The 25,131-nt window shown below is 53.4% G+C and overlaps 1 protein-coding gene across 1 annotated transcript; it reads right to left on the reverse strand.

Moving 5' to 3' along the window:
• Nucleotides 1–4,493: 4,493 nt before the first annotated feature.
• On the reverse strand, nucleotides 4,494–10,214 carry EGR3 (early growth response 3). Its single transcript, XM_023216716.2, has 2 exons — nucleotides 9,537–10,214; nucleotides 4,494–8,256 (listed from the first exon to the last, which is right to left on the reverse strand). The coding sequence occupies exons 1-2, from the start codon at nucleotides 9,688–9,690 to the stop codon at nucleotides 7,247–7,249; spliced, it is 1,164 nt and encodes a 387-aa protein (XP_023072484.1). The 5' UTR covers nucleotides 9,691–10,214; the 3' UTR covers nucleotides 4,494–7,246.
• Nucleotides 10,215–25,131: the final 14,917 nt, after the last annotated feature.

Raw genomic sequence — 25,131 nt, forward strand, 5'->3', positions numbered from 1 at the left:
GGAGGGAGGTGATGGTCCCAAAGTGGGTTAAGGGCCCCAGGAGAAAAACTAGAGTAGCTGCTGGGTTATCAAACTACCCCTTTATTTTTAGGACTGAAACCTAACTAAGTAACAAGTACCCAAAAGAAGGCTTTCACTAGCACCCTGGGGTTCCATGGGTACTGGAAGTTTTCTTCTGTCCTTCCTGCTGGACCAACCTGACCTTCCTAAGCAGTGCAGAGAAAGGAATGGGGAGGAATGGAAGACTGTCAGGCATCTGGACAACGTGGAAGGGTGACGCTAAGGAAAAAAGTATGAGAGCTCTTGCAGCCTGTTGTGGAAAAGATACCAAAGGGCCCAAAGCCTCAATTCTGTTCTGGCCACTAACCTCTCTCTCTCTTTGGTGAGAACAGGGTACTGACAGATTCTAGGTGAGTAAATGGCCACCCCTGGGGTGAGCCATTTCAAGGAATACAGGCCCACAGACAAGGGTAACTTCCACTGAAGAGGGCTTGGGATGTCCCCAGACTCAAGGGTGACAGACATCTCTATTCCTCCAGGGAGCTGAGAGCTGGAGGCATTCCTGAGACTCTAGCCAGGAACTCAGTGGGTGACCCAAAAGGGAATCCCAAGCAACAAATCTATCATTGAGCAGTCTGTTTCTGGTTGGGTCATGATGCCACAACAAAAGACCCAAGCAGAGAAGGCCGCAGGCCGTGGGCAGGTCTGGTGGGAAGGGCCAACCCAAAGGACAGCCATCATGTTCCAAGCAGCATGAGCAGGGCTCAGCTCAGGGGCACCATCAGAGCAAGGATAGGATTGGAGGGTGTGGAACCCCAGAGTTCCCCTGGAATGGGATGAAGGAGGGGTTGATAGGAGTAGCACGGGGTGCCTGGGGGCCTGAGAAAGCACTTCTGAGGCTCAGAGGAAGGGCCTTCCTCATCCAGGGACCCTGGGTCTCAGTAAACCAGAGAAGCCACACATGTCCTGAGAGAATGCACTGGGGGCCTCCCTGGAGGAGGCAAGACCCAGAAGCAGGTAGGCAGTATGAAAGAAGCTGTATGGAATCACAGTCTGGCACCCACCCAGCCTAGAAGTTAGAACATTTTTGTTGACATTCTTCTTGTTTGCAGCTCTGTAGCCATGTTCTGTTTGCATTAGCTCCCTGGTAAAATTGCTCAGAAAACATCCTTCTAGGCATCTGTGTGTTTGCTAGAGGGGAAGAAATAGTGTTCCCAGCCTGGGGTCAGAGGCTGGTGGAAGCCAGGAGAGGTGGTGGCAGGAACTGCCCCAATTCCAGGCTAGAGAGGAACCAGCTGTGACGGGGATGGGGACTCTTCTGGAGCAGGAATAGTCAGGGCCTGGTCCTATCCTGCCCGGGCATGGACACGTCAGAGGTTTTACTGCAAATTGGGGAAAGCTTCATGACACTATCTCCCACCCTGGCCTACTCCTGCTCACATGGGGCTGTGAAAATGATCAATTTTAAAAAATATTAGAGATGGAGTTGATGGAAACATTCAAGCCAAAAGAATAGTGACACTCCAGAGCTGACATGCTGGGAGAAGGCTCCAGGGCCAGGGGCTCTCCTGGCCTCTGCGGATGTCTGACCAGTGAGTGAGACTGTGTGGTCCAGGGGGCTGAACCAGGGATCGCTCTGATCAAGGGCCTTCTTCCCTTTGCTCTGGAGAACCCTCTCCTCTCCACACAAAGAATGGTTATTCTGGAAAGAACCCCTTGGGATAGATCTGAGACTATGACCTATTTTTAAAACTCCATGGCACCTTTTAGATAGTCAGCTATTTCCCCTTTGTCCTTAAGATTTTGCCAGTATGATTTCAAGCTCTTGGGACACACAGAAGCCTCCTGCTTTCCCCAAGCTTATTGTTCCAGAACACCAGGTAAGCCAATCAGGGGCAGAAAAAGGCAGCTCACAACCCCCTCATCTATGACAAGCAAATTATGGATTAGCAAAAGCAGATCAATAACAACTGACCATGAGCTATTACTTTCATTCACCAGAATCCACCTTGTTATTCTTTTTGATATGCTTGTAAATACAGACACACTTGCACACTCGCCACTACCACTTCCACCACACACCACACAAAAACATATACCATGCCTTGCCCCATGTTCTCTCCAAGTAATTCACTTACACTCAACCCCAGTTCACCAAGTACAGTTTTGCAAAGAGTCATCGCTTTCAGTACACCACTCCCAAGGTGTGTGTGTGTGTGTGCACGTGCACGCGTGTGTGGGGCATCCTTTCATTCATCCCCAAACACCCCAGGGGTTCTTGGAAGGAGCTATGCCTCTAACCCTTCCATACTTTGATGCCTGATTTTGCCCCAGGTCCCAGGGCCTGTTCATTGCAAAGCCTCTACTAATTCCCTCCCATGATAGCCCCATCTAGGCCTTCCCTCCACCTTCTCCCTACTTCATCCCTGAGTTTCAGGGTTGAGTCTCCTCTCCCCATATTTACAAAACCCAGGCGGGTTGGGTAGCTGGTGTGATGCTATCTGGGACAGTCTTATCTAGTACAAAGTGTGAATCAGTGATTACACCACACAGGGTTGGTGCCAGCCAGGCGGACTGCCATATTGCCAAGTAACCCAGTGGTTGAACCAGGTTGGGTTGAGTAATATCCACCAATGGATAGTGAGTTTGTTAATCATGCAGCATAGTACACTGTTGATGAAAGTGTAACACGGAAGGCCTGGTTTGATTGGAGAAGGTGCAGGTGGGGCTGGATGCTGACTATGAAGACACTCAGGGACAGTATCTTCCTCCCATACTACTCACTTGAGAAACACATAGAAATCTGGAAGGAAACATCTAGTTTAGCAAAGAGATGGACTATATGCTCAATTGTCAGGACCTTTCTGCCATCTTGGATTCCCTCTGTTAAAAAGGAAGGATACTTCTATGAGGCTATTGAAGCCTCAGTCTGAAATTTTAAGTTTCATGAAGTAAGAGAAGGGAATTCATGATGGCAGCCGGTGACCTAAAATTGTGTGGGTGGGAAAATTTAAGATTCCATATTGCATTCTCCTTCTTCATCTCTCACTTCAAAAACATTCTTTTCTAAGGCCACAGCCTACCTCCTCCACCCAGGTCTGGCCTCAACTTCTTGGTAACTATAGCCAACCAGAAATACCACCCATATTTTTCTCTGTGGTGGGCCTGCCTTGGGGGTGCCGAAGAGCAGTTTCTGAGCAGGGACACGGCATTTCTGTTGCTTTGTGGCTGACCTGGTTTGCACCTCAGGGTCTGAGACACAGACCCCAGTCACAATCTGGTGGGGCATTTACATAGCGCAGCATTATACAGCAGGCCCCTAAACCTGGATGAGGCAGATCATATGTGAAATGAACTGCAGAGGAACCCAGGTGAGTTTTGTTTTAGAGGGCAGGCAGGAAGAAGGGGAGGCAGCAAGGATTGACTTGTCCAAAGACAGCTCTAGAATAAGCCTCAAGGGATAAAGTCTTCTAAGGACTATGGGGAACAAGGTGAGGGGTGCAAAATAGAGACGCAGACACAAGAAGGAAGTGGAGGATACATTTTCCTCAAGAGAAATGGAGACAGCTCTAGGGCTGGCAAATAAACTAAGTTAAGGAGGAGGAATATTCTAGGAAAGACAGCTTGGAGGATAGGGGAAGCATTGCTTTTATGGGAGGTAGAAATCATAAGGTATGGCAGTTTGAGGCTATGCAAACATTCCCCGTGTGTTCTCCAAATCCCAAATATTCTTTCTTCCTTTCAAGGCATTGGATCCCTGGGTCATTCATAGGAGCTGGTTTTCAGCGAGGTTCACCTTTACCAGGCAGCTCCAAATAGTGAGGCCTAGAGGAATCCCGTCCAACCGGGATTAAAGTTGTAGAAGTTTAAAACCTTATTTTTTCCAGTGATCTGACCACAGAAGAGCTGCCAATCTCTCTGGTCATCTTGCCAACCCTGAAGAACCTTGGTCAAGTCTCCACCTGTTTTTCAGGCTTCGAAAGCTTTGGCAAGAGAACTACCCAGTGTGGCTGACAGGCCCTCCAGTGTCCTGTTCTGGCGTTCCCTAGGACTGTCTCTAGAGCAACTGTTAATAAACCAGGAGATCTCCTCCCTTCTACCCCCAAATATCCATTGGAAACTGGAAAGAAGGTTCTAGAAGATTCCCAGTCACCAGCCCTGACTCCCATGAATTTACCTAACCCGTCCGCCTAACCCCTCTGGCAGTGTGAGGCTTACAGAAGGGTGGAGGGAAAGCCTATTTTCCTGGTACCACAGTAAACACTAAACACTATTCGAAACACCAGAACCTTGCACAAAATTCTGACCTACTTCCAATAACACCAAGTTCCACATTTCCACTTTGAGAGTTTTCAGAGGAAGAATGGCACAACCAGGCATAACAACCTATCAAACAAATCACCAGCCAAAAACAAACCAAGACAAAAAACAGACCAAACTAAAGCTTTATGCTATAAAAACAAGAAATAAAATAAGGAGATTTATAGGCCGGCTGATTGTCAGCAAACACAATATATTTACTGTATTAGCATTTGCTCACAGTGCAAATGGTACAACATTACACCATTTCAATATTTCGGTTTTTAAAAATGCTGTTTTCATTAACTATATTATATTGGCATTACAATATGACAAAGGAGCAAATGAAATGTTGGTGAAGAATTTCACCTTTTCACAATATCAAGCATATTTTTTTTAACCTTAGTATAAGGTACTATAAATCCAAGAAATAAAAACATCCACAAAATATATTACATCTGGTTTGTCTTTTTTCTAAGTACTCAACTTTATACAAAAGTCTTTCAAAAAATATCATTCCCCATAGGTTTTCCTGTTTAAAACCTGATTTTTTTTCTCTCAGTTCACATAAGTTAGAGTGCATTTTCTTTTGTTGCTTTTTTTTTCTTTAAAACATGCAGACATATAAAAAATCTGGATAGCACAACCTTTTGGCAACAAAGTTATTTTTCTCTTAGTTTAGCTTAATGTCTGAGAACAGTTTTATTAAAACAAAGGAAAACTCAATTATCATGCAGTGACATGCATATACCAGAAGGAGCGAGGAAAAAATATTAAAGGGTATCTGATTCCTCCTTCTAGCTTGGAAGTGACCAAAATTTTTGCTTTTTTAATAATCATCACATTATAAAAAGTATTCAGCAAAATACTGTCTCTGCAAAGAAAGATTTTACCCTTCAGCTGAAAAAATATGGGCCCTCCTGGCAAACTTCATCATCTTCTCTCTCCTTCTACAAAAAGTCCAAGTACCTGGATATTCACAACCCCCTGCTCTTCGATTTCCCCCCTTTTCACTAGAGTCCTTTTAGTATTATTTATCCACCACCAAAAATCAAAACAAAACAAAACAAAACAAAAATGGTACTTCTTTTCCTTAAAAAAAAAAAAAAAAGTGGAAAACGCATAAAGTGACTTTAAAAACAGACATTCTGTAAACTCCAGACCTTTGTTCCTTCTCTCTGGGCAGCTTACTGACCACAGGAGAAATAACGCTAACAGGAACAGTACATTCAGTCAAGACCGCGCTGGAAGCTGTGGCAGAGAGCAACCTTCCCTACTACTCCACTTCTAAGGAGCCACCCTGTGCGAGAAGGGTTGGCAGGACAGCTGGGAAAGAGGGGTGCCTGAGAAGAGGTGAGGTAGGGTGGGGAGAAGGTGAGACTGGGTATGGAAAGGAGACACCTCATTCATCAACATGAGTTCATGAAAAAATCCTCATATCTTTGAGGAAATTTTGGACAGAGATGCGTATATGTGTATACACACATATCCGTACATATATGTGTATATGTCTACACATGTACACTCATGTATATGTACGGATATGTGTGTATCTATATCCACACACATAACACACGTATGTAGATATAATCTCATCAGTTAACATTTTCATAAAAAATAAATCATTTAAAGCTGTATACGCCTACAAATTCTCTTTATTCCGGTGCACTGCACTGGATAACCAAGTACCTTAGAGATTTTATTTTGCTAGGAATACATATTGTGTGTATGTTATGTATATGTATGCATGTGCATTTTTATACACATGCATGCATATACACACACACACATACACACACACACCATATACATATATTTAAATTCTATCTGTTGTGTTGGTGATGACAAAGGGCAAAAGCAGAGCCAGCTTCCCCATGATGGTGGGAAGGAGAAATTGCTATGTAATTGAGAGAAGACACAAAGCTGGAGTGGCTGGTTGAAGCCTGCCTTTCTGGGAAAAGATTTTGAAAGAGATGGGAGAAGGTTTAGAGGGGAGAAGGGGAAGAAGGGGGAGGGCAGAGGGCAAACTCAGGAACGCGGATTTCTTAGAGTGGGGCTAGGGAAATACACATATATTTTAAAAGGCAGATTCAGCGATGGCTGCTCTTTCTCTCCACAGATCAAACTGCCCTGAGGCCTAAGAGGGAAGTGCTCAGAAAAGGAGGGGTTCTGAGGGGCCAAACCCGAAGCAGCGGCAGCAGCACCGCGTCGGCGGCATCCGAGGCATTTCTCTAAGAAACATGATTTCAGAGCGGATGGAAGACCACCTCTTCCAGCCACGTGCGGACCCCCAGCCTGGGACATCTCCCAGCTGCTTGGGGACCCGAGGTGGGGAAGAGTTTGGGGTAAACACAGCCCAGTTCAGCTCAAGAGTCTTACACACACACGCTTGCGCGCGCACACACACACTCACACACACACATACACACACACGCGAGCACGCACACACCCGCGCGCAACCCCGCACGCAGGCGCGCGTGCGTGCGGCGGGCAGCAAGCTCTGCGCTTTGGTGCGCTCCTTACCCCCTCCCCCTCTCGAGTCTTCGAGGGGGTACAGAGGGAGACGTGGGGGAAACAATGAGGTGTTTGGGTCGGGCGAGGGTTGGATGGGCTCCGCCTTCAGTCCCTTGCAGGTCCTTGGCGCGGCCCGGCGGCCCCTGGATCAAGGCGATCCGAACTGAACAAAGCGGGCTAGACGCCACCTTTCCGCCCCCACGCCTTGGCTCAGTGGGGGACCGCGAGGGGAAGGCGCGTCCAGCCCTGGCCCCTGACCGCTGGCCGGCGTGAAAGGTTGGGAACCGGGGGCATCGAAGGGGAGCAAGGGGCCGCACGTCCATGGAGAGGCCAGGGCGCGGCCCCTGCGCCTCCGTGGCTGGCTTTCCCGCTGCTTTCAGGCTAGCAGCGGGAGGCACTGGAGGGGAAAAGTGGGGATCTGGAGGCCCGATCCTCAGGCGCAGGTGGTGACCACTGGGGCCAGCGACACCGGGGGCGCCGAGGATGCAGAGGGTGCACCGCCCTTCTCCGCCTTCTTCTCCTTTTGCTTGAGGTGGATCTTGGCGTGGCGCTTGCGCTCGTCGCTGCGCGCAAACTTGCGACCGCAGAACTCGCAGGCAAAGGGCTTCTCGCCCGTATGAGTGCGGATGTGAGTGGTGAGGTGGTCGCTGCGGCTGAAGCTCCGCATGCAGATCCGGCACTGGAAAGGCTTGTGGCCCGTGTGGATGCGCAGGTGCCGGGTCAGCTCGTCCGAACGGCTGAAACGGCGGTCGCAGCCCTCGGCCGGGCACGCGTGGGGCCGTTCGTGGAGCGGGGTCTTGCTAGGCCGGTTGGGGTACTTGCGGGGCCGGATGGGCTTGAGGGTGAGCGGCGGCTGGGGCAGGCTGCCAAAGCCCGGGTGGATCTGCTTGTCTTTGAATGCCTTGATGGTCTCCAGAGGGGTAATAGGGGGCGGGTTGACCCGGATGGGGTCCATGCCCTGGAAGGGCTTGTGCTCCGGAATAGAGCCCATGTCGTTGGGGTGGTGGTACAGGTTGTAGTCAGGAATCATGGGGAAGAGATTGCTGTCCAACGCCGGCTTGGCCGATTGGTAATCCTGGGGGGAATAGGCGAGCCCGGGGTTGCCCTGCGGATCGTGGAAAGACACAGGCTCTGAGTAGAGGTCGCCGCAGTTGGAGTAGGGGGGTAGCGCCGGATACATGGCCTCCACGTCACCCTGCGGTGGCTGCACCATGCTGGCAGTGGACGTCTGCGTGCTGAGCGCCCCTGAAGCCGGGGGCACCCCCAAGATGCCGGCGCTCATGAGGCTAATGATGTTGTCCTGGCACCAGTTGGAAGGGGAGTCGAAGGCGAACTTTCCCAAGTAGGTCACGGTCTTGTTGCCGGGGGCTGGCTGGAAGGAGCCGGAGTAAGAGAGTTCCGGGTTGGGCTTCTCGTTGGTCAGACCGATGTCCATTACATTCTCTGCGGAGAGCGGGGGAGAGAGGGGAGGGGTGAGTGAAGCCGAGCCGGCTCCGGGCCACGGGGCCCAGGTCCTTGCCCAGGTGCGGAGGGTGCGGCCGGGTGGAGTGCGTAGCTCATGGGGTAAGAGGAACGCTGAGCCCGGCGCAAAGCGGGCGGTGCCGCGCTCCCGGGCGCAACCTGGATATAGCAAAATACTACGGATCGGGGTGTGGAGTGGCTGCTGCACACACACCGCACAAGCCGCGCACACACTCACGTACCACACACACACGCGCGCGCGCGCGAGAAGCATTGTTGTTCTTCCCGAGGTGGGGCGGGCAGGTAGCTGCAGCTACAGGTAGTTTCAGACCCGGAGCGCGCTGGGCTCTCGCTCTCCACCGCACACAACTCGGCCTCTTCCCTTGGCCCTGTCCGCTCCAGGACGCCGCGCCTTTCCCTCCCCGGCGATGCCCCCCACGCGCGCTGCTCCCGGGTCGCCGACCCAGAGCGCTCCGACGCTTTGTCCTCGGAGCGTAGAAGGGTGCCGCCCTCAAAGGGAGCTCTCCCTTCACCTACCCCAGCCCCAGCCTCCTCGGCATGAAGGAGCTTTAGGCTCTTGCTGAAGGGGAAAAGCCTAGCCCCAGCTAGGGAGGGTGGAGAGCGGCGGAAAACCGGCCGGTGTCTCCATGGCGGGAGCGGCCGCCCTTCCCCAGCTCCCCGGCCCCCGAGATCGTTCCCCGTGGCAGGCCCTCGCCCCGCGGGTGAGCCCCCTCCTTCTCCCCGCCGTCCCCACACCCCCACGGCTTTGCTGAACGCCCCGGAAAGGCAGCGTCGCAGTACCTCTCCCACCGCGGGGACTCCACGCCGCACATGGCTCCATCCCGGGTGGGAGGCTGAGGGAGTAAGGGGGGAGAGCGCGGGTGAAAAAGACGCCGAGCTCCTCCCGGGAAGGGGGCGACAGCACCACGCCTTGCGCGTAGCCCGGCGATCGGGCCCCCTGCGTGGTGAGGGAGAACCCCAGAGCCGCTCGCACCTACCTCCCTCCGGTCGGCGGCTGCCCCCACCCGGGAGAACCGAAGCCTCTACCGTGGCGTCGCCAACCTAGCCTTCTCGATCGAGGAGGGCGGGAGGAGTGGGTGGGAAAAGCAACTCGCCCCCCGCAAAATTCTCAGCGCGCCCCCATCTCTCCATCCATTTATCCATCCATCCATCCATCCATCCATCCATCACCAGGTCGTCCCCTCCTCCTCTTCCTCTCCCCTTCCTTCCTCGCTGCCTCGCCGCCTCCCCGCCGCCCTTACCTGTAGCCATCTGATTGTAATGGACTACCGAGTCGCTGCTGCCGGAGAAGAGGTTGAGCGCGCTGGGGATCTCCTCGGGGTACAGATTGTCAGGCAGTTGGTTTAGCAAACTGCTCATGGTCACCGGCAGCTTCTCGGCGAGTTTGCCGGTCATAGCACTCCCGAGCTGCCGCCGCCGCCGCCACCGCCGCCACCGCCGCCGCTCGCTCCTAACGCAGCTTCCAGGCAAGCGGCATCCGAGAGGCGATCCGTGGTGCAGGGGAAAAGCATGCGAGAGGGAAAGTTCGGGGGGAGGGGGGAGGGAAGAAGGGAAGGGATGGGCCAGGAGAGGGGATCTTCTCTTTTTTGGGGGGCGGGAGGGGGCCCCAGGGGGTAATCCTCTTGGGTGCCTCAGCTGGTGCGGTAAGAGGCTGGGTCGTGGGGGGGGGGTGGGGCGTGTGCGAGGGGTGGGGTGGGGGCTGGGCTGAGGGGATCTCGGCTCAAGGGGGTCGGACGCGGCCTCAGTATTGATCTCGCAAACAGACACGCGCCCGCCGCCCCCCCGCCCCCCGATCTGCCACCGCCACCGCCACCGCCGCCGCCGCCGCCGCCGCCGCCTCTGCCGCCGCTGCCGCCGCCGCTACCACCACCACCAGCCCCGCCGCTTCCTAGCAAGCTCACTGCTGCCCAAAAGCTCCCAGCCAGGGAACTCCACCAGCCTATTTATCTGAGCCCCGGGAAAGCTCCGTGACGTAGCTGCCCATATATGGACAGACAAAGCCCAGCCGAAGGGGCGCGACGTCACAATGGAAGCTCCTCACAATGGAACATTAGAAAGCAGGAAGCGGGCCGCAGCCAACGTGCGGCGCCCGCACCGCTCGCGGCTCTTGAAAAAAAGAGAGAGAAAGGGAGAAGAAAGAAGAAGAATGCGAGAGAGAGGAAAGAAGGTTACAGCTGCATGCAAAGCGCAAAGCGCGTAGCGTGGAGTCGAAACGCCAGTAACTAATTGTGTGTGTTTATTTGAGGTTTGCATTAGGAGAGCGCATTGGGGGGGGGGGGGGGGGGGGCGATGGGGTGGGGTTGTTTGCAAGTGGTCTCCAACACCCTAGCAGTTAGAAAGAGAGTTGAAAACACCTGGCAAAGTCCCTTTGCAGCCCGGGAACTGCTGGGGAACCCGGAAGGCGTGCGTTGCGCCCCTGCTACCGCAGCGGCTCCAGCGTTCGGGATCCTATCCGAGATTAAGAGAAAGGGAGTGCTTCCCTTTGTGGGGGCAAGGAAGGCTGCACGCAGGGTTGGGGGGGGGTGGTGTTCCAACGTGTCAGAATTCCTTGGTCCAATATCCCAAGAACTTTTGTGCCAACTTCACTCTGATTCGCCGCCTCTGCCCCTCCCTGGGCCCCTGACCCGGCGCTGACTCCAGGCTGAGCGCAGTGGCGAGGAGATTCGGAGCACCCCAGCAGTTGCGCCAAAGAGCCCCATCCATCTGGGGTCGAGGATGTGCGGTTTTGGTGGTGAAGAGGAAATAATGAAGTTGAAGGGATAAACACGTGCACTGAATCCCCAGTAAATTCCCTAACGGTTCCAAGCAGCCTCTGTGGCCACAGGATGGCAGGAGGGCCCAGCAGGCCCGGGCGCAGTCGCTGTCTACTGCTGCCTGCGAAGGGCCCGCCACTGAGTGCCAGCAGGAGGACGCCGAACCCACAGTCTCTGAGCCACTGGCGGTCTCCCCTAGTCTCTGCCCTCCTCCTCGCCTTCCACAGGGCTGTCCCCATTGCTGCCTGCCGGCGCTCCGCAGTCAGGGGCGGCCTGTGTGCCGACCCGGAGCGCTGTCACCTCCCGGAGCGGCAGCAGATCCCGGGGGCGGCTGCTGTGCTCCCTGGGGCCTGCTCCCAAGGCGCGCGCAGCCGGCCCGCGGGCGAGGGGGAGGAGAGGGCGGGAGCATGGGGGTGCGACCCCAAATCACATCGGCTTGGCGGGGGAGGATTCCCTCCTCGGTGGCCGCGTGGGCGCGGTGAATCCCCTCGTCCCCTGCAGGGGAGTCGGGGTTGGGGGAACGTGCATTGCTCGGGGGGAGTGGGAGTGTTGACAAGGAGGAAGAGAGGATCCCCGGGCCGCACGCCGTGGGAGGGCCACGCGGGCCGGGGACGTGTGGGAGGAACTCCCGAGCTGCACGTTGTGGTGGAGGTGGATGACAACCTCACTCCCCTCCCCTCCCCTCTACTCCGTGTAGGGCTGGGGACAGGAGGGCCCGGCCACCCCCCATCTTCTCTAGTTTTTAGAAAAGGAGGGATTCCCGCCTCCCGCGAGCCCCCTCTCTCCACCCCCGCCGCCTCTCCCGCCAGGCTCCCCACTCCTATACTAGGGAGCCACAGCGCCCCCGGGCTCTCCTCCGCCCGCGCGGCTCGGGGAGGGAGCGCGCTGCAGCGGTCCCGCGCTCCGGTCAGAATCAGGGCAGGCTGCGCCTCCCGCCCCCGGTTCCCTCCCGGAGGGGGGGCGCGAGGCCGGTCGGGGGGCGTGGGCGGCGGTGTGAGCCGGGCTAGGTGCGGGAGGGGCCCGGGCGACTGCAGGGAGGGTCGCGGGGCGGCGGGCCAAGCCGGGAAGAGCCATACAAGGAGCGGATCCGGTGACGCGCCGGCCGCGCCCCTTCTCCTTCTCGATTTGGCTGCAGATTCCGGTCCCAAGATTTGCATATTTTGGCATCCAGTGGAAAAGGAAAGAAGAACGGAACCCGCAGCCTTTAAAGGAACCGCACAGGCTGTAGCGTCACCCAGCGAGGCGGTGGGGGTGGGGGGGGCGTGAAAAATTAGCCAGCGGCTCTGGCCTCTGGCCGTAGAGCCAGGCAGTAGGAGAGGGCCGGGGAGGGGCGGCGACCAGCGAGCTTCGGGCGCGCCAGTCCCAGACCTGGCCCCTCTAGGGTGCTTCCTGCTGCGCGTGCACCCGGAGGTTGCGGAGGGTCTCCACGGGTTCCTGCCTGGGGCCGGGAGACGCTGTGGGGTCCGCGGTCCTGGGCGAGCTGCAGGCCCGAAGCCTGCAGTGCCCATGTCTCCCCGCGCGAGGCAGAGCTCAGCCTGCGGGGGTGGTGGGAAGGAAGTGAGAGGCCTCCGGGCCGCCCAGTTCAACTCCGGAGGACCCCACCGTGATGCACCCACTTTCCACCTGTCAGGATCTCGCCCCAGGAGGGGCTGCAGAGTGAGGAGCTAGAAGCCCTCATCCTGTTCGATTGGGGCCTGCGTTGAGAAAGGCAGAGGAAGTGGAAGCATTTGGGATCCTAAGCTTCCAGGGCCCCAGAGGCGGTGGAGTGCAGCCACTCCCAACTGGAGGAGACGGCTGCTCTCCCGACACTTTTCGGCTCGCTGGACTTGTTGCTCCCAAGTAGAAGAACATGGGGCAAGATTTGCCGACCTGCACCAGGACTTGCTTACCCGTCAGCAAGATTGGATAGGAGTCTGGGGACACGATTCCTTCCTGCTCCTTTCTACTAGTTCTTTGCATAAAACGGGAGCCTTTAATTAAAATCTTCATTAAAGCTTCACTGTGACCTTGGGCAAATGTCTGTATTTTTTTTTCTTAGCCTCAGTTTCCTTGTCTGTAAATTGGGATAATACCAGTATCTACCCCTTAGGAAGAATTAAATTAGATAATCCTCATAGAGTACTTGCCAATCCCTTAAGCAAGCACCCAATCAACTGCAATTGCTGTTAAACTATTCTTCCCCACCCTGCCATGTGACAGATATGCCCTTCCCTCTTGTGTGTGGCAGGAGTAAATTGAGATGATATAGGTGGTAAAAAAAGGCCAGGTAGGGAACTCCATCACAGACCAGCGTGATCATATGCAAGAAGTATTAATAGTGTTGATTATTTAGGGGGAAAAGAAAATTCCTATCTGTGTGCCTAGTATCTCCTGGGTACTGCCCCAGTCTAGGGATGGTTAAGGAATGGCCCCCGGTCTGAAGGAGCCCAGACACCAACTGAGCTGAGCCCTCAACATCTGATGGTGACACAAGGCAGGGTTCAAAGAAGTCACTCAGTTGCTCTCTAACACTCTGGAGCAGCCTTTCGGACATTTTTCGGGGGGTGGTGTGGCTCCTGGGGTGGGAGAGAGCCTTCTCTCCTCTGCTGGAAGGAACCATGCTGGTGAAGTCTTGCCCTACAAGGTTAGGCCCTCAGTGCCCAGTGCCTGCTCAGGTTGCAGCCTGTACAGATGTCCCCTGTCATCCTCGATGATGGTGGCAGATGGAGTCCAGGGTTCTGTGGCAGGAGGGGACAACCCTGGGTGTGGGGCAGGAGTGGGGTGTTGGAGTGGCTGCTTTGTAAATGAATTCTCCCTTCTGGTTGCCAAGTCTTAGAATAGAAAAAAGTTTTCCTCCTTCCCTTCCTCCCTGTTGGTTTCCTCTCTCCCTCCTGAACAGGAGCTGAAGGTGTTTGTCTGTTTAATTGGCGGGCTCAGGTGAGACTGCCAAGGGCCTAATTACCTGAACTCTAAGCCCTGAACTTGCTGGGAAGCGAGCAGGCACTGGTTCAGGGCACCCTCGTCCTGGAGATGGTGAAAGCAGGCCGGCTCCTCTGCAGCATAGCCAGGGCCGCCTGCCCCTGGCCGCTCTCTCCTACAGAGTCCAACTCATCAGCTGCACTTAGGAGGACTGCTGCTACTTGTTGTGGGCATGGGCGTGTTTGTCTTGATTAAGGACAAAGGAGGGAGGAGATGTGGTCCCTGAAATCCACTGAAGAAAAATGCAAAGTTACAGCTGTCTTGGTCCTTTTTCTATAGTCACCTCTGCCCTCTGAACTTTAGCTGCTCTGTTTGCTAAAGATACCTAGTCCTTCTCTGCTATCTTACAATAAAGAACTCCCCATACCCTGAATTAATTCAATCTGCGGTGTGAGCAATCTAATTACTGCATTGCCCTTCTCAGAGGGTGTTTGCATTTTAAAAGAAAACACTTAGGGGTGGTAACATATAATCCAGAGGAATCAAGCCCAATACTCAGTATGGTGCCTGGAAAGTGGTAGGTGCTCATGAATCCTGGTGAAATGGCATCTGGTTGTGGCATATCAGAGTCAAGGAGTGAGAGACTTGGGGTGCAGAGAGCGTCTGGGTTCCTCTAGTCACACCAAGCACCTGGGTACGGAACCCACCCTGGTAGGACTGCTCCTGAATGGCAGTTATCTTGAGGGTCCTCAGTTGTTTTCCATTTTGGGGTGTGCCACAGGGCTTCATAGGTGACAGACAAGTCACAGTGGAATCCTCCTGGCCAGTCCTGCCTGGCGTTCTAGAGGTCATTGTCATTTCTTGGATAATGACAGCCAACTCAGAGGCTAGGCTGGTTTTGCCTACAAGTTTTAGGAAGGGAATGTTGTTGGCAGCCCTACAGATTCCCACAGGCTTCCTGAAGACCTTGAGGCTGCTGCTTCTGGTGGAGTCGGAGCTGAGCCCAGTCCCGGGAGCTGCAGGAGCTTCCGGGCTGTAGCCATGGAAGATGGGGCGACTGATATCTGATGCCTGCCTTGGCCAGGCCTTGTGGACACATTTCATTTTCTACAGTTTTCTTTCTTTCTTTTTAAAATAGGGTCTTGTTCTGTTGTCCAGGCTGGAGCACAATGGCATGATCATGGCTCACTGCAGCCTTAATCTCCTTGACACAAGCAATCCTCCTGCCTTAGCCTCCTGAGTAGCTGGGACTACAGGTGGGTATCACTATGCCCAGCTAGTTAAAAACACCTTTTTTTTTTTTTTTTTTTTTTTAGTAGAGATGGGGTCTTGATATGTTGCCCAGGCTGGTCTCCAACTCCTGGCCTCAAGTGATACTCCTGCTTCAGCCTCCCAAAGTGCTGGGATTATAGGCATGAGCCACCATTCCAGGCCATAATTTTCTTCATTCTTTACAACAATCCTGTGAGAGGAAGCCTTTAGGGTTGTCCTTTCAAGTCTTAAGAGTTCAAGTAGCTTACTGGAGGCTACGTGGCTGGTCTGACATTTGAATTCATCTGTGTGACTTTAAAATGAATGCTCTTAACTCCGTCCTTTGTCCCCATTGTGACTGTCAAGGGAAAGAAACAGGGTAGTAGACGTGGGTAAGAGGAGGAATCAGGATGAAGCCTGTAGAGAAATCAATGTGTGGGAGAAAGGCAAGCTTGAATGGTGTTACCCCAGCACTCCCTTGGACCCAGCATGGAGGCAGGGGAGGAGCCATAGCCCAGGGGAGAGTAAGGGTACTCACCATTCCCATGGGAATCAGGGAGGAACTGTTTCCGCCAGGGCCTCTCAGCAGGTGCAATGGCCACTGTGCCACTCTACACCTGGCTACCCCTTTCCTAGGCTGTCTCAGGGGCCACGGGATCCTCTCCAAGCCAATTACATACTTCTCTTCTAAACAACTGTTTGTGCCTAAATTCAAACTAACGCATAATAATGATGTTGAAACAAGAGTGTTTTTGATTACACTTTAAGCAATTTCAGGTAGAGTCCAGTGACCAAAGAGAAAATGTCTTGTTACACAGTAACATTTACTGGAGGGATGAGGTGGCTCATGCCTGTAATCCCAGCACCTTGGGAGGCCAAGGTGGGAGGATCACTTGAGGTCAGGAGTTTGAGACCAGCCTGGCCAACATGGTGAAACCCCATCTCTACTAAAAATACAAAAATTAGCTGGGCATGGTGGCTCACTACTGTAGTCACAGCTGCTTGGGAGGCTGAGGCAGGAGAATCACTTAAATCTGGGAGGCAGAGGCTGCAGTGAGTCGAAATTGTGCCATTGTACTACAGCCTTGGCAACAGAGCAAGACCTTGTCTTAAAAAAAGAAAAGAAAAGAAAAGAAAAGAAAAACAAGAAAAAGTAATTTTTTTTTAGATGACGTCTCACTCTTGTCCTCCAGACTGTAGTGTGATGGCGTGATCTCAGCTCACTGCAACCTTTTGCCTTCTGGGTTCAAGTGGTTCTCCTGTCTCAGCCTCCCAAGTAGCTGGGATTACAGGCGCCCGCCACCATGCCCAGCTATTTTTTTTTTTTTTCTGAAACAGAGTCTCATTCTGTCACCCAGGCTGGAGTGCAGTGGCATGATCTTGGCTCACTGCAACCTCCGCCTCCCAGGTTCAAGCAATTCTCCTGCCTCAGCATCCTGAGTAGCTGGGACTACAGGTGCCCGCCACCACGCCCGGCTAATTTTTGTATTTTTAGTAGAGACAGGGTGTCCACCACATTGGCCAGGCTGATCTCGAACTCCTGATCTCGTGATCTGCCCACCTTGGCCTCCCAAAGTGCTGGGATTACAGATGTGAGCCACCGTGCCTCGCCAATTTTTTTTTGTATTTTTAGTAGAGACAGTGTTTCACCATGTTGGCCAGGCTGGTCTTGAACTCGTGACCTCAAGTGATCTGCCTCTCTTGGCCTCCCAAAGTGCTGGGATTACAGGTGTGAGCCACTGCGCCTCGCCATTTTTTTTGTATTTTTAGTAGAGATAGTATTTCACCATGTTGGCCAGGCTGGTCTTGAACTCGTGACCTCAGGTGATCTGCCTCCCTTGGCCTCCCAAAGTGCTGGTATTACAGGCGTGAGCCACCGCGTCTGGCCAGAAAAAGTACCATTTTACTGAGTACCATTTACAGGTGCCCAAAGTGGGTTGTCCTGGAGACCTCTTCCAAGATACAAGTCAGTTGCTGCCTGGGGTAGTCCAGAGGTCCAGAGATGAGAGTTTGGGGCTGGCTGGGCTAGGGTAGGGAGGGAAGGAAGATCTTAGAAGGTGAGACTTGTGCAAAGTGTGGTGTGTGGGTAAATGTCAGGTGTTAGCCCTGGCCTGCAAATCAGGAGTTCTGGGTTCTGCTATGAATTAGCTACGATTTTAGGCCAAGGCCTTCTTATTCCTGGTCTTTAGTTAGGGGTTGGACTGGGATAAACTTCCTCTAAGTTCCTCCCAGCTTTGTTAATCCATGAGTTTCTGGTTCTATTGCAGAAGGGTTGAGAGGAGATGTCTGTTAGAGTTCCTAATCAAATTTAGGGGCTCTGTAGGGCTTGGGCTGGGGTCTTCAGGGAGAAGGAGGAGAGATGAGTGCTTGTAGTGGGAACTTCACTGTCTTAGCTCAGGGGTTCAGGGAGGGTAAGTGGGGTCATGTGCTCCGAAGGGCCTGATCATTCCCCCTGGGGGCCACTGGGACAGCCCCTCCTCAGCCAGCAGGGACGGGTGTCTTCACAGAAAGGACTCTCTGGGGATGGGGCTTTTTGGAAAGAGGAACTTTGTGATTTGAAATGAACCAGAAAAGGCGTGAGTGTAGGGGGACGGTGCGGGAGGCAGTCAGGGGAAGCAAAGAGGGAGTGAGAGAGAAGAGGGAGGGTTAGAGAGGAAAGAGATGAGAGCACGTTCTCACCTCCATTGTTTACCACATAGCTGGCTTCTTGCTGGATGAAGGCTTTGCCCATGGGACAGGTGCTGAGTCCAAAGGCTGGCAGATTCCTCTTCTCCCTGCCCTGTGAGAAAAAGCTTCAGGAAACCAGAGAGAGTTGTAAACCCTAGATCATTGTCTCTTATCAGCTCTCAGCCTTAGGAGCCTCCTCAGCCTAAAAACAATCAGGTGTTGGCCTCATCCACCCAGGTGAGGAATTGGATGGAGGCTGACTTTTGGTTTCTTCTTTGCTGTTCTGTGCAGTCAAAACTCTGGGATCCAGGGAACAGCAGTTAATGACTCTTTGGGACCCAGAATTGGAGCTCCTTTGTGGCATTTGCAACCTCTTTCACCAGGTGGCTTAGGCAGGGCTTCCCGACCTTTGTCATGCTGCAGTTCTCATAGAAAATGAAACTCTTTTTACAGCCACTGCAGTAAAAAACCAAGGCTGCCTCTGGCCCCTGAGGCCAATATTGGCCCAACTGGAACCCACTGGAGGGCTGCACGTTGGCTAGGAAGCTCTGACTGATGGCGTGGGCTTCCCTGCCAGGGCTCATGGTGCATAGGCGAAGGAAGAGGGGTATGATCTCTCTCAGACGCTGAGAATTATTTGGGTTGCTCAGAATTACTTGGCCTATGGTCACCCAGAAAGTTACTGAAGACAAGAGACGTATCCAAGCTCCCTGATGGCAGGGACTGAATCTCACTCATCTTTGTCTCCCCAGTGCCTGGCACCGTGCCCGGCCCCAATCAGTACTCAGTAAGAACTTGTGGATCCAATTCAATTGTCCTAGTTGATGATTCTGAAGGATGGTTGAACCTGGTCCTTTTACTTCTATCCCCACATCCCCTGACTCTCCTGACCCTCACAGCACAGGGTGGGGGGCCTCTTGACCACTAGAATTCCATTTTGGGGTGGGTGTGGGGTTCCCGGGTCTGGGCCTTAGCGCTCTCATTTCAATGAGGGCAACATCTACAGAGAACTCCTGTGCATTCTTGGTGGAAGGAAACAAACTTGAGACTTGGAATCTGCTGCCAGGGAGCAGGCAGTTTAATGAGAAGTGTGGAATGAGGCTCAGTGGAAATATCACATATGAGACATGATATGTGTCCAGAGGAGGTACAAGCAGGAAATTCTAGTTGGTAAGGGCCACTGCAGGCTTGGAGGAGAGGGATGTTCAGGGCAAGGGGAAAGCCCTATAGAAGAGGGGGCTCGTGACCAAGACCTTGAGGAGGGGCTGAGGCCATTAGAAGGGGAGAGGAGAGGAAGGGTGGGGGTTGTTCATGTAAGGCACTGTGATCATTTCCCCTCCTCTTTATGTTAACTTTGTTGTTTTCATCTCTGAAACTAGAACCCATTAGCATTGTCCACCCAGGACTGTGGTGCTTGGCCTAGGCCTGCCCATCGTTTGTCTGAATGAGGAACCCTGGGGGGAGAGGTGGAAGGCAGAAGGAAGCCCTTGACATACACCAGATCCCACTTAGACATTTGGGCACCTACCAGAAGGTGAGCTCCAGGAAGGCAAGGGCTTGGGTCTGTGACCTTCACTGCCCTGTCCCAGCATCTAGCCTCTGGCTTTGCCGGGAGCTCAACAATACTTGTTGAAGACTGAATGTGGCAGACACTCTTCCAGCACCGGAGAGTACTGGCAGGAACAGGAAAGGGGCTAACTCTATGTATGAAATCCAGGAGAAAGAAGGAGCCTGCAGGAGTCCAAGGAAGGGGCATCAGGGGGCAAAACGGATCCATGGCAGGGGGCAGGGGGCAGATTAATCAGACCTAAACTCCAGTGGTAACAGCTCCATTAATTGAGTGGTAATGATCCTTGGTATTTTTCATCTTCAAAGCCAGGAGCAAACTGTGATGAATACTCTTGCCACCCAGGGGCAGGATGCGGAGGGTGGTGTGGAGAATCTTATGCTACTGGTACTCAGTTGGGGAAACTGAGGCACTGGCAGAAAGATGGTCCTTAGGAGAGCGGATGTGAAGCCCAGCAGAGCTTGGAATCTTCAGGGGTGTCTTGAACACACCAGAGAGAGTCCCCTCCCAAATCCAGGCGCCTGGGGAGCCCAGGCCATGAGTAGGGAGGAAGGTAGTGCTGGAACCCCTTGCAGGCCTGGTTAAAAGTTGCAACGGAGAACTGGGGTCTGCAGGAGGCTTGGCTGGTGTGCGCCGGGCTTCCCAGGGTGGGTCGGGGGTGCCCGGGGCGTAGACCCCGCGGCCCTGCAGCACGCAGCCGCGCTCTCCGCGTTCCAGCGGCGGCGCAGGAGTGGCGCGCAGTTGGGAGGGCACCCGGGCGTCCTTCGCGCCCTGCGCAGGCCGGCGCGCTGCACACTCACTGTGACTCACCGGCGGCTCCGAGATGCCTCCCGGTTTCCTCATCACAGTCTGGCTGCCCTGAGCCCCGAGGGCGTTTTTCATTAGGGTGATTACCCTGCCGTCATTAAAAGCCGGTAAATAGCACCCAGGGACGAGGCCGCGCGGCCGCGTCTGAACTGCAGCCCGGGTTCACAGGCCCCCGGCCGCGGGCGGCGCCGCTCGGCCTCCCCGGCGACTAGTTCGAATCCCCTGTGTCCGGGTGCCAGGGGGAGGCACTCCCCGCCGCACCCGGCACCACGCGGTGCCAGGTAGGGGCTGGGGCCTTCACAGAGTCAAACCCCAAGCATCCCTCAATCTCCGCACACGGAAAAGCCTTCCCGGTGTACCCTCTTCCAGGTGTTACCCCAAATATCTCTCCTAGGTTGCCCAAAATCCTCCCTAGTTACCTTTCGATATTTATTTGTGTATCCTTTGATAAATGTCTGTCTCACCCTCCTCCCCCAAAAGTTTGTTCCACAAGGGCCAGAGCGCCTGATTTTGTATTGAATTGCCCATCATACCCCTACCCCCCAACTCTCCCCTCTGGAGCCCCATTGCACCCTGATAATGGCACCAGAGGCTAGGGTAGAGCCGCTGAAGCAGTTTTGAATTTACAAGTCACATGAGACAAGAAAACTTTCTGATGACCTCTCTTTCTCCCATTTTTTCCTAACATTTGAGAATTGTTTATTGTGCACCTACTGTGTGGTCAGCCACTGGGGATATGGCACTGATGAAAGCCAAGTCCAAGTCCTTCCAGTGGGGAAAATCCAGGTCTAATGTGTGTTCAGGGTGGACACAGACAAACATACATATGTGAGGGCTGATAAGTGGTGTGAAGATAAATAAATCGGGATGAGGGCACAGAGGGTGACGGGGAGTACAAGCTGAGATCCTGTAATTCTTCTGCAAACCTTGCATTTTGGAGCTAGCATTGATAGTCATTAAATGACTGAGTCTGAATATGTGGGTCTGTGTTTTGGTCCAGCTATGGCCTCATTTACTGGGTGCTCTTTGAAAAATTCTATGAAAAGATAATTAAAAAAAAAAAAAAAGCATCAGAGTTCACAAGGGAAAGTCTGGTCTCCGAAGGCAAAGTCACCTGCGACATGTCCCTTTCCCCCTGGCATCAGCCCCTCTTCCCCTGGGTGGGCTTTTTCACCCTGCCACCAGGTGGCCCGAGATGAAATTCTGACAGTGCGTGAGGACAGGGTTGTTTTCAAAGGCCACCTGTTGGGGAGAGATGGCAGCGGAAGAAGGGTGACTGCCTCGCTGTGGGTTCCCCCAGCCCCAAATCTCAGAGCGGCACTCCCCTCTCACACAAACACTCTCTCCAAGCGGTAGGAAAGCTGCTTCTAGACCCCAAACGAAAGAAAAAGTACGCCGCAATGGAAACTCGAACTAATCTTCCCCTCTTGCCCCACTTCCCTCCCGCGGTCACACTTCCGGCGGCCACCACAGGGTATTTTGGGTTCGAAAACAAAGCGTCAGATCTATTTGAGCAACTTTTGTTCCATTGGAGTAGAAGCCCAGGGGCCTGTGGCCGCCCTGGGCTCGGCCACTTCCCCAGGGAACTGACGCGTTTCCCCTTCTCTGCCAAGGTCCAATTTAGCAACTCAGACTGGCCATGTTTAGCTTCTCCTTTCCCTAGCCTGGCAGCAGGCAAGGGGCCAGAGGTAGGGCTGCTGTGGAGAAGGGCATGTGTCTGGGTGCCTTCCTGGTGGACTTCAGGGAAGGCCTTGTTCCCTTCTCCTGCCAGAACCTCCCCTTTACCCCCACCAAACTCCTCCCAGTCCCCCCTCCTCCATGACACCTCCACTGCCGCTGTCAAAAATCCACTGGCTGCATCAGAAGATGTAAAGTGAGGGTTGTGGTTAGGCCTTGCCTAGTCCTCAGTCTAATCCACACAGAGGTGTGTCTCTGTATCAGTGGTGGGCTGGGGTGTGTACAGGTTGTGAATGAAGTGGGTGTGCATATATGGAGATCACATGTGCATGCAAATTCCATGTCAGCATTTGTGGATGCTGAGCAATGCATGTGTACACAGCCTGCATGGATGTCTAGAGAGTGCTTGGCAGAGTCGATATCCTGGAGTGTCTAGCGGGTGCATACACCATGTGATTTTGTGTGGGCTGTTGTATTTACAGTAAGCATGTGCAAGTTTCATAGAGTAGAGGTGTGTGTCAATGTGTGCACGCACACTTGTCTATGTGTGGACAGGCAAGGCTTGCCTCTCAGGGGGTGATGAAGGAACACAGGTGGGCTCTGGACAATGGTGACTGGGCCCCATGTGAGCAAATACTGGGCTGTAGGTGCCCTCAGCAGATCAGGGCTTGAGGGCAGGTTAGTGAACTGCAGCTATGAGCCTGGGGCCAGCAACTGTTTTGTCCTTTATTTTAGGCCTCTCTCTTCAAGCTCCCTTCCCCCTCAATAGGCCGCTACATCCCCTCCCGTCCCCTCCCACCTTGCAATGCTCCCTCCTCCCTTGTTAGCCAGCCTTCCTATCCCTCTCTTTTGGCACTTACCTCTTGCACAGGCGTCACCGTCAACACAACTCTTGACCACCTCTGGGTCTGTCCATCTTCTCTCCTGCCACACTGGAAGAGCAGAAAAGCTTCCAGAAGGCAGAGACCTAGTTTCTTTCTTTTCTTTCTTTTTTTTTGAGACGGAGTCTCGCTGTATCGCCCAGGCTAGAGTGCAATGGTGTGATCTCTGCGAACTCCATCTCTCGGGTTCAAGAGATTCTCCTGCCTTAGCCTCTCAAGTAGCTGGGATTACAGGTGCCTGCCACTATGCCAGGCTGATTTTTATGTTTTTAGTAGAGGCAGGGTTTCACTATGTTGGCCAGGCCAGTCTCAAACTCTGAATTTCAAGTGATCCACCCATCTTGGCCTCCCAAAGTGCTGGGATTGCAGGTGTGAGTCACTGCACTTGGCCAAGAAGGCAGAGACCTAAGTTTTTTTTGTGGTGCATTCAATTCTTGGCTCATAGCTGAGCCTCCCTAAGTCCTGCAGAAGGGCTGACTGTGCACTGGCTTCACAGCCACAGCATGTGTGCGACGTATTGGTTTCTTTACAGTGATTTGAAGGTGTGGGGGGTCGTGGGGGTAGGGGAAGGGTGTTTGAATTTCCAGGGTGCTTCCCAGGCCCCTATGGCCAAGTCCCTAAGGGAAGCACACTTCGCTGCTCTCCTACTTCCATCATGGGACTGGAAAGCAAGGTTAGGACTCAGTGGCCTTGCTGCTCCTCCTTCATGACACAGTCAGCCTCTTCCCTTTTACCCACGCCTCTCTGCCCAGCTGACTTACACCAATGATGTGGAGCCCAGCTCATGAGGAATACAGGGTGTGCTCCTGCATCCTGCTCTCCATCTCTGCGTGCAGACCCATGCCTATGCACTCCTCCATCCTCCCTCCAAGAGGTGCTGAGAGTCTCTGAACGGGTTTTCTCTGGCCTGGGTTTGGGGGAGACTGGCCCGTCTGCTGCTTCTGGGAACTCCCAGGGTCTTCAGCTCCCACATCTGCAAACTTCTTTTAACCTGGGCCTCCCACTAGGGAGGTCTTTCTGGCTCCTGTAGCCAAATGCACTTGGCTCTCTTTCATTCTGGAATCTGGAAAAGGTCATTTTATCTGTTCTAGTGGCTTCCACTCACTCTCTGCCCCAGCGAGTGGTCATAGCTTTGTCTGCCACTCCCCATATAGAATCGCAGAACATTCAGCTAGAGGAGGTGTCAGAGAATACCTGTCCCAAATTATTTTATCAGTGAGGAAACTGAGACCCAGAGAAGGTGGCTGACTAACCCGGGCTCACACAACAGTGAATGGTGAAGGTGGTACTGGAATCAGATCTTGACTCATGGTCAGTGGTTCTTTTCAGGCTAGACAGCCATGTTTTTCTTTTCTATTTCCTTCTGTTTCCCACTCTTGCTCAAACTTTCCTTTACTATTAAAACATTTCCTTTTTTTTTCTTTAAAATGTTCTGTGTTAAGCAGGACAATTTGTGCTTGGAGGCTCTAAGGTGGCCCTTGGCACTGAGACCACTGTCCCAGTATGGGTTTCCTTGGTCCTTGTAAAAGCCCTTTGTTGTCTTTCATCCCCTAAGATACCTTGGGACCCTGTCCTCCCTTCCCCCTGAACCATCGTTTTCAATTCTCATTTCTCTTTCCAAACACCAGGGAGGCAGCAGACAGAACCCCTCAAAAAATGGGCTCCTTTCACTAACCATACTTTTCTGATCTTTCAAATGGAGAGTCTCAGAAGGAAAATATGGGCATTTGTGTGTGTGTGTGTGCGCGCGCGCGCGCGTGTGTGTGCGTGTGTATCTCATGTGTCTCCCAGGAGCTCCTGGGGGTAAGTGGAAAAATTAATTAGCACCAGGATGAAAGGTGTTCTGGGATAATTGCAGGTAATATCAGGACAGCCAGGAGGGTGAGGCAAGAGGCCTCTAGATGTCCTGGGGACTTGGATAGGCCCCCAGCCCCACTCCTGCAAAGCAGATCAGACACCTGGGGAGGCTAGGGGGAGGGAGCATTCTGAGTGAAGGGTCTTTGTCTTTACAGGGAAATTCTTGTTAGTTGCTAAGGAACTGGGTTGTCTTTCCTGATCCAAGCCTCCCAATGTTTTGCTTAGCTTGGGAGGGGGATGCTGGGCTGAGGCTTGAGGCTTCCTTGGCAGTTGGTCCTTTCCCTGGGGCTGCCGAGCCTCTCATGGGTCTCTGGGGAAGAACTCTCTTCTGGGAGAGATGCTTCTTTCTCAATATCCTAAGTCTCACTGCTTGCTCCAGCCAAGCTGAGAACAGGTGAGGTGGAGGCAGGGAAAGAGAGGAACATGCACATTTACTGAACAGCCTGCACGCCAGGCATTGTGCTCAGATGCCTTCCCT

Source organism: Piliocolobus tephrosceles, chromosome 7, assembly GCF_002776525.5.
Source record: "Piliocolobus tephrosceles isolate RC106 chromosome 7, ASM277652v3, whole genome shotgun sequence".
NCBI classification, from domain to species: domain Eukaryota; kingdom Metazoa; phylum Chordata; class Mammalia; order Primates; family Cercopithecidae; genus Piliocolobus; species Piliocolobus tephrosceles.

Coding starts and splice junctions, on each gene's coding strand:
- EGR3 (XM_023216716.2), bottom strand. CDS start 9,690: ATGACCGGCAAACTCGCCGAGAAGCTGCCGGTGACCATGAGCAGTTTG. Junction 8,257..9,536: donor TTACAATCAGATGGCTACAG/GTAAGGGCGGCG, acceptor CGCTCTCCGCAG/AGAATGTAATGGACATCGGT.